Raw genomic sequence first — 9,964 nt, forward strand, 5'->3', positions numbered from 1 at the left:
GTTGTCCAACTTGGATTAATGTTATAGACATTTACTTTCTAAGCAGTATTATCTATAACAGATAAGATCTTTATCCTATGTGGTAAAGCAAAGCAATTAAATAATTGACCATGGATTATTTACTGAAATTTACTGTTAGGTCCGGTGTCTGTCAATATTAATCAATTAGTCATCAAAAAAATCTATATAAAAATTAATAGTCCCGCTAAACGTTGTTTTTGTCATATAAATTATTACAGGATAGAAAATAATAAAATAGAACAGATAGATATACTTATCACCTAGGGTTATAAAAAATAGATTACGACCTATTCCTCAGACCAATCAAATATAGACCAAAAATCGGTCAATCGGTTTCAAAGACGTTCAATAACAAACACTGTCATACAAGATTTTTATATATATAAGCTATTACTTGTAAATACTATATTACTTGTAATAGATACTTAAAAGATTCTATACTGACTATGTGTACTATTTATGTATTATAATAATAAATTAGTTTGGTATGATATTGATAGGGTATACACAGTTTATTCGTATCATATCTTCATTTAATCATTTGAAACATAATTACATTACGCAGTACCCCCCAGATAAAAAAACTCCTTTCAAATACGATACAAGGTTGTCTGGGAGACAACAATCTGATATTAATATAACCACTGATAAATAACTATGTATAAGTTAATAACACCTGTGTTTGATCTGTGTTTTTCTTTTATTTTTATCTGTTTATTTTTCCAGTACATATACAATACAATATTTTGCGTAAATGTAGTCATGTCAAAGAGAAACTGTTTTATTACATAAGTACTAAAAGCAAGCAATCTAACTCGAATGTCTTGTATATATTGTATACATCCATAGCTAGACTGGACCCAACACTAACTAGATGATATTACAATAGCCTACGTATCTTTATTTTCCAATAACTTTAATTCAGTGCCATCTTTGTCATCATTTACAACATTAGTCACTTGTACATTAGCATCATCATAGTACTTTCCTTGTAATAACTCTTGTATTTCACTCAAACTCTTGCCCTTAGTCTCAGGGATATAGAAATATACAAATACAGAAGTAGCAAAGGACATAACTGTAAATAATAAAAATACACCAAATGTTCCCGAAACATTTTTGAGCGGTTGATATGTTTTTGTAACTAAAAAATTAAGCGCCCCTCCAAATATATTCAAGCACGTCATAGCAAGGGATTTAACGTTTAATGGGAATATTTCTCCTTGAACGGCGTAAATAATTGAGTTGTATCCTAAAGTTGAAATTATACTGTAAAGAATAATTCCAATGAAAACGATGACTGCGTAAGAAGTGAGTTTACTTTGTTCTATTTTAATGACTTCCTGGCCGCAAAAATATGCAGTTACTAATGATAATGACAATCCCGTTCCAAAGAAGGAGTATACGAGCAGAGTACGTCGACCCACTTTATCAGCTATCATTGATGACATTATACCTGAAAAAAAAGTAATAATTCATTTGATAAAATTAATCTAGACGATTAATTATGGCGATGACTAGTTAATAAAAATAAGAGACGATAACGTCAGATTATTACATACTAAAAGTTAAGAATAAGTCCCAAACTCATATGATGCTCATAATTAAACCAAACCAAACATAAAAAAATTAAATATATCATCAAATGTTGATTTTATAAAAGTCTGATAAAATACTGACGATTTTTAATTTTACATGTAGATATTCTATTTAGGGTAAGCATGGGGAATAGCGCTCACTGGGTAATACCGCATACCTACGACTACAATAAAATTATATACATGTATCCCTGTGTACATAATAATTAGGTTTGTTGCATCAGTCTGTCTACGATTTAGTTAGTATCCATGAAGCGTACCTATTTTGGACTGCTTTGACAAATTGATGCGTGAATGGCTTCTCATAGGTCATAACGTCCGTTACATAAGTATTCATATTTCTCATGGTATGCATGAGAAATATGAATAATTGTAATATTAACTTTTATAATTTGCTAGAACTAAATGAATAAAAATATCTTACCAACACCAAATCTCAAGGCGCCAAACACAACGAATACTGTGGCCAAATTCATATCTGAACGACTGTCTTGCATTATTCTGCCCAAATAGTGTTGAATCACTACAACACCGGTCATCATTTGTCCAATTTTTAACCCTGTAAAATTAAATTACGTAATATTTTATTTGTTTTTAATTTTCTTTGCAACCAATTGTAGTTTGGAAGGAAAGATACGGCGTTCAGGTAATGGAATATTGAGACATAACCATATAGTTTCAGTAATGACAACGCAAAAGAATAATTTAATGTAATGAATTATACTTCATATGTTCAAAAGCATTTCATTGATTTTTAATAACTTTATAAAATAAATACCTGCAATAATGATGATAGCCTTACGATATTGTTTACCGGTGAACAATTCCTTAACTGTTCCCGACCTGCGCATTTCCTTACCCACATCTGTACGCATTGCCGATAATTCATCCTCCAAAGGCTGTAATTAATTTAGTTATGATATAATTGCTCAGCTGTGTTACCAATATCATATTAGAATACTCATATAAGTACTTCTGATATTAGTAATGAATGTATATTAATATTTAATATATTCTTAACAAGGTCCACACTTCCTTGTAAATTTTCTTCAACTGTTGGTTTTACAATTACTGTACGTCAATGTGCTAAGTAGCAAATATTGGTTCTGTTAAAAATAAATCTATAAATACATGTATAGCACATTGTCATTAAACTATATGTACCTAATTCACTCCAGTACATAGATATCTCAAGAATATGTCACAAGCAATAGTCTCGTTAATAGTCCGAGCCAGAGGAAGGGATTATTAGTAATGTAAAGTAATGGCCCTATTGCTATCAATATACAGGTACCACGACATTTTTGTGAAGGTTCCACACTGTGTCCTAAGCGAAATATCGTGGTTAATTCCTGATAGATTCATCGTAAAGTCAGTTTTCATTTTCAATCTACGTCCGTGTTAACCGCCAGCAAGTACTGTTAGCGTAGGCAGGTTCAACATTCCATATTCCTACATTTAAAAAATCACGAGATATTTAAAAACCATAGTCACCTTCTCAGTCTTAAATCCTCTGAGTTTCTTCAATACTTTTCTAGCCTCATCTACTTTTCCCTCCTTTAAATAATAATACGGTGTTTCTGGGACCAGCCAGCAACTCACGAAATAGCATATAGGTAATACTAATGTCACATAATTTATTGTTCTGTAGGAGACGAATGAACCAATGGCCAGCATTAGAAATACTCCAAAATTGACGAAGAACCTGTTTGCTACGATTAACGAACCACGGATTTCCTTATCGGCTATCTCCGCTAAATATATAGATGATACCTGTAGAAACAAACAAGTTTTTCAGTAAATATATTGTAATAAATTCATCGAAAATATTTATAAGGCCATTTATTACTATTTTACGTTATTCTGTTTATATTTAAAGTATATAAAGTTCGAATCTATATTGTTGTTTTGAACCTATTTTGCAATAGAAATATATTATAATACTAGCTGTTACTGCTGTAACAAACGTTGTTTTGCCTTAAAATAAACAATAAAAATTTAGGGGTGGACTACCCCTAAATTTTAGGGGGATTAAAAATAGATGTTGGCAATACGCTCACAAAATTTCATGAGAATCGGTCAAGCCGTTTCGGAGGAGTATGTGAACGAAAACTGTGACACGAAAATTTTATATATAAGATTTAAACACTCATTAAATTTGACGGTCCCGTTATTCTAGCGGTTTAGCACACAGCCTTATTTCTGAATATCAGAGGTTTAATTCCTCGCAAAGTAGTAACCCTTGTATTCAAGAGTAAGATAGTTTGTATTGATCTGAGTGTTTTGTATGTAGGTATATTATGTATCTATTTACAGCATTTCAACTTATTTGATCTAATTGAAATATGTACAACTTACAAAGAAATTACTTTGTACAGAATATAATTGCAATATGTAGGATGTAAGAAGTAATTAACAACAATCAATTTTATTATTATCAAAAAAATAATATATATCTTATAACAAAATAATGTTTCTGTTGCTACTTACAGTGCTAACCATGCCAGTTCCAATGCCCCACAAAAATCTTGCCACACAAATAATCCAAACGTTTGAACCTGATATTGTGGCTATCTAAAATCATACACCTATGTAAATTAAAAGAAATATGATTAAAAACGAGAGAAGACGAATGCAAATACTTTATAAGATTTATACATATGTATACATACGTATACCTATAATATAATGCATGTACCTATGACATTTAAGAAACAAATGGTAGAACTTAAACGATTGCTGCTAAAAGCTTGACATCTTTAATGTCGTAATTCCTTTTATGAAATAAATATCATCCAGATTCCAGTAAGAAAGGATTTCCCGGAGGGAATCGGGAGATACGATGAAACGGGTTCCGCACGGCAAAAGCTACGGTAAACAGTTAGAATTAAATAACATTCCTATTAGAAAAAAATATAAATTCTTTTTTTTATATTTAATTACAGAAAAATATTAACTAGCATTTATAGAGTATAACTACATTTGCCTTATTAGAAGTTTGATACTGACACTGCCTAATGACGTCTAGGAGAATGTACCAAACATAAAAATGTTTTACTGTGGTGTTTTAATTACCTCTTCTCTACAAGGATAAATTAAATATTCTGAGTTAATCTGCTGACTACACAGATATAGATCTTAATAGTATTTGCAATCTACTTTACGTATTAATTTTAGCACTCTGTGAAGCACTATAGCGTAGCGCCTAATTGAGTCTAACAAAATTTGGAATCAGAGTTCCTAGTTAAAGTTTATTCATAAATGGGCAGCATTTTAGAAGAAGGAAGATTTATATCGATAAATAACTTATAATATTAAAACTATATACTTTAAGAGTACTTTTTTATAAATAATAATGGAAATCTTTCCGTCCCATCTTCTCTTCACACTCGTATGCGCTAACGGTTTACGCTGGCAGGGTGATAGACAATGGAGGATGATATATCGAACGAAACATGGTCAGGTCAGTAACCCGTGACAAATTCACCAAGAATTGATAAATTCCTGATGATGGTTTCCGGGACGAACCGCGTCATGGTCAATCTGACATGGAGTACGTTGTTAGCAATGGGGTCAACAGCCCACATTACGAACAACCCTCCTCCCCCAAGCTTAAGAGTATTTATTTTATATAAATTTAAGTAACTTCTCTTGCTGTTTCTGTCGAAATGAGATCGGTGTAAAATTGAGGAGTATGCTTGAGTCAGATATTCTGATACTGGTGGGAAAAGATTGTCCATAATTGGGACTATCGGTCCCATTACTAGAAACGTCTATGTCAGTTCAACTTCCATATATTCCTGGGTAATCATCGTAGTTAATTTCTAATTTCACCATATGCTAACTGACCTGACATCACACACATTCTATCATCCTCCTCTGGTACTTCACTAGCGCAAACCGTTAGTACCATTCCCTTATGTGCTTTAACAATCATATACCCGATGCTTTTTGTAGAGTGATAGATATTACTCACTGAGCCAATGGTGACAGGTAGTGCACTACTTAACAAGGTAGCACGCCTTCCAACCTTGTCGGAGATAAACCGAGACGCCAGGCTACCAGCTACGAAACCTGGCGAGGATATAGCAGCCATCCATGATATCCCTGTCTGTTGGTCATAGAACATAAGTATTTATAAATTACGCTTGATTTTGCTAATGCTATACTTATACTAGGCCTAATATTAAGCCTAGAGCAAATAGTTGTTTTCTTGGTATGTCATATAATTTATAATGTTAGCGCACAATAAAAAAAAGGGAGAATGCTCTTACGTTAATTGTCTTTTTGTATGTACCTAAACTAACTTTAAATCGACTTTGATGACAATTTTGATTAAAATCTCAATTGCATATCTGAACTTATCTTTAAACAAGAGTAATTTTTTTAAGACGGTGAATGGATTCAATGATGCTATTCTTGTTATTATAGAACCTTGTATATATGCAATAAAGAATTATAAATAAAAAAAAAATAAATAAATATAATTAACTTCAATAAGAATGATACTGTAAAGTCGATTATAATTTTCTGTACAAGTATATATATATAAGTTATGTGGTGTACTAGCCAAAACTATTTCTAAATTCTAATGTATAGTCCCATCTTAGTCCATTACATATTTTTCTCTATTGGAAGTAAGTTTTTTTTAATCAAAATATTTATGTCAATTATATAAACTAATGTCTTTCAGTATGGTTGTCGCAGATATTAAGAGATAAATTATCTGATAAGCTACATGTGTTATGTAAAGTGTATCAATGGATAAGATAAGATTATATTCGAAATCCAGGGTCATGAACCAAAGATCATAAAGAAAGCAATAACTATGTAAATAAAATATATTTTCTTTAAGAAAGTATATTTATGTGATGTTATAGTAAAAATGTTATAAAATTAAAATTATAAATACCAACAACACATAATAAATTGGGGAAAACATTACATAATAGCATACAAGTCGAATTGAATTCTTCTTCAAGTGAATTGAAGTACTTAGACTGAAGATGACTGCAATATTCGAAGTTCTATAGGAATCTCTACCGGCAAACACTTATCTGAACATTTTCTAACAAGTACCAAATGAAATTCAACAAGGGTATATAAGTTTTGTATACGGAAACGAAGACTACTGAAGTACACATGACACAAGCAAACCTATATTACTATCTCATTCTATCTTATACATGCGTTAACAATCAATGTGTCATGACAGATTCATTTGTCATTTGTCTAAACGGATAATCGTGACTCAAATATTGCAACTGATGCAGATATTTGACTGTTTATCACAATGGCAGCAAACATAGCTAAATCCTTGTACTTATATATCACTTTGTATATTATAAAACTAGGCTATGTAACTTATCTTGTTTTCATGTTTTAAATGTACTTTCGACCGGTCATTTAAATTATAAAGTGTTGCTACGTATATTCAATCAAATTATCACTGTTTGATAGTTTATATAATGTTCAAAAATATATAAAATAATTTCTCAAATAAAATTTCATACACATTAATCGAGAAATTAATTTTTTCATCTAATATAATATAACAATATATAATATAATATTTATTACTTACGTCTGTGAGGTGGATATCAGTTTCATTATTGTAAAACTTTGGTATAACTGCAGTCGTCCAACTAAGATACAATGCACCGGTAGTTACTGCCGCCAAAGAAACTGTAAGTGTTACAAATAGTTTATGATTAAAACTTGCTCAATATTAACGAAGTGAGTTCTAGAAAACTTGTAATGTCGCTGGAAATCCAAAAAGGCGAAAGCGAGGAACTTGAGGAGACTTGTAAATTTATTGAAGTCTATTGCTATTAAGTTTTTAAATGCATGAGGCACCTAACAATAAAAAGAAACCCTAAAATATATAAAATCTCATTCCTCAGATAAGAAATTATATGTCCCACAGAATATACTGTCATATCCATTATGTTAATCTTGTCTACAAACTACTTTCCATCAAGAGACTATAAGCTTCCTGTACATAATAATTTAAACTTCATAGCAAAATATTAGTAATTAATTCAAATTAAAATAAATTCAGGTAAGTTTTAAAATTCAATTAAACTTTATAGTCTAAAACATAAAACAACTCGAAACACAAATATCTGCCTCAATTTAGACCTACCTGTATAAGTTTAAGTATCTATCCTTCACATAACAACATACTTGTATATGTCGACATGTGACTTATCCTCATCAGTTATAAAAGAAAAGTTTATGAGGACACCAAAACTAATGCAAATTTGAAAATAATTATAAGAAAAAAATAAAAAGAGATTACCTGCTAGAGTCACTAAATACTGCACTTTTCTATTACCGTCTTCCATCTTTCTGAGTATTAACCAACAATATTACAGTTCTGAAATTGGGTGCAATACACACAGATGTGACTGAGAAATTTTGGCACTTTACACGACACATATATTATTACTTGTCACTACATGTGTACACTTAAATACTTCAAACCTTTACATGTATGTACTAAACACGAGTGGACACTCACGCACGCTGATTGTAGGTAGATATCTCGTAATTTTACGCAGTCGCGCACATCCATTTTCCGTACGTCTATCCGGAAGGGATCTTATCAGTTTTAGAGATAGTATTAACACAAATCGAGCAGATCGAAAACTGTACCAATATCAATGTACGTTTAGACGCTAATTTTATTTTACTGCACTCTGTTTAAAGTAAGTACAGATTCATTTTTGATAAGTTGTGGGAGTATTAATTTTTGGGACCTTGATCTTCACACGTCATACATATCGGGTTTAACAAAAAATGTTACATAATAACGACCACATGACGCGCGCGCGCTTCGCACATCAATGTCACAGACTCGTGTAAAATTGTGTTTAGAGGAAATATATTGGGAAATCATTCCAGTAACCTACACGGCCCATGACAAAATAAGCACAATTATTAACCGTGATTATAAATAGATAAATAAATATTATACCCATAAAATGGCTGATAATGAACCTAAATATGTAATATATGTAATATAATGTTCTATGTGACCTAAAGCTACCGTAGAAGGTACAATTCTAATGTAAAAATTATATATTTTTTCAAACAATAGATTAAGTAATATTAATAAATACTATTATTTCATTCTGTATAATTGGCTTATAAACAGCTATCTAGCGCTTCGCAATACGCTTTGGCTGGTACTATAAGGGTACAAATACTGCTTTACTAGCTAAATAGCTCTGCAGTGAAGAAAATTTAGTATGATTTTTTAAATAATAGAGTGCTGTAAGACATACAATTTCTTTATTATTTGATAGCAGCTTATACTGTCGTAACACAATAATAACGTTAACGAATATTAAACTCACCGTCTGTAAGTAGAAGACACAAAGAAAGTCATATTTAATATAAAAAACAAATATACAATTAATATTTCTAAGAAAACCGACAAAGTTATAAAGGTCTTAGTTATTTTTCGTTGATAGCGTGGTAATAATTAAGTAAACCAAATATATTTTCAACAATATTTATTCCATTTTTAAATATATAAAAAATAGGCCTAATATACATAGGATGTACCTATGATATATACATAGGATATAACTATTTATGATGAGATCGTCGTTAAAGTTCATATAACTTACTCACATTACCTAAGTTATAAGTATACCTAAGTTCGTTGTGACATTAATATTATAGTAACTTTACTTATTTACATAATTAAAATGTTCTTATTAGTTCATTTGATACATTACATGAAACAAGACATATAATGTATTGAACATTGCAGCTATATACGCCCTACGAAATATATGTATGTCTTATATGAAATGTGATAAATGAACCAAAAATTATGTAAAGTTACGACTTTTATTCAGACAATGACAATTACAATTGGTTATTACAGACAATCATTATGTTGTACCTATATCTGTTTACAGATATACATACGTTACTTTATGATATTAGCTATTGTAAAGATATTTATTCTGATAAAGTTTGAATTATTATGGTAACGTTTTGACTCATTTAATATCGTATTTCTCATGACACATACGGCGCGTCTGATTTACAATGTAATACTGACATCCACGTTATAAACTGGTATACCTGTATATAATAGGTGAGGTACTTTAATACCCATAATTTCAATAATTTGTTCATATTAACCTATCAGAGTTTAGGTAATGACATTTCTCTCTAATAATTTTATATTGTAGGTCAGACGAGAAGTACGTGACATGATGTAGATGTAACAAAAATTATCAACTATTTACAATTAGTTAATTAATATTTTTTATAATAAACTACTATTACAATTGACGTATGCCCCAGTTAGATTCATGAAATAG

General features: G+C 30.6%; 1 protein-coding gene across 1 annotated transcript; it reads right to left on the bottom strand.

The window, feature by feature from the left end:
* Positions 1 to 477: 477 nt before the first annotated feature.
* LOC131841154 (facilitated trehalose transporter Tret1-like) lies at positions 478 to 8,479 on the bottom strand. The gene is made up of 8 exons (XM_059189411.1): positions 7,921 to 8,479; positions 7,204 to 7,304; positions 5,596 to 5,730; positions 4,110 to 4,193; positions 3,114 to 3,392; positions 2,398 to 2,518; positions 2,044 to 2,178; positions 478 to 1,477 (listed from the first exon to the last, which is right to left on the bottom strand). Exons 1-8 carry the CDS (start codon positions 7,964 to 7,966, stop codon positions 912 to 914), a joined length of 1,467 nt encoding a protein of 488 aa, XP_059045394.1. The 5' UTR covers positions 7,967 to 8,479; the 3' UTR covers positions 478 to 911.
* Positions 8,480 to 9,964: the final 1,485 nt, after the last annotated feature.

This window comes from Achroia grisella, unplaced genomic scaffold (assembly GCF_030625045.1).
Source record: "Achroia grisella isolate CSIRO2021 unplaced genomic scaffold, CSIRO_AGI_Agris_v1 utg1573, whole genome shotgun sequence".
NCBI classification, from domain to species: Eukaryota; Metazoa; Arthropoda; class Insecta; order Lepidoptera; family Pyralidae; genus Achroia; species Achroia grisella.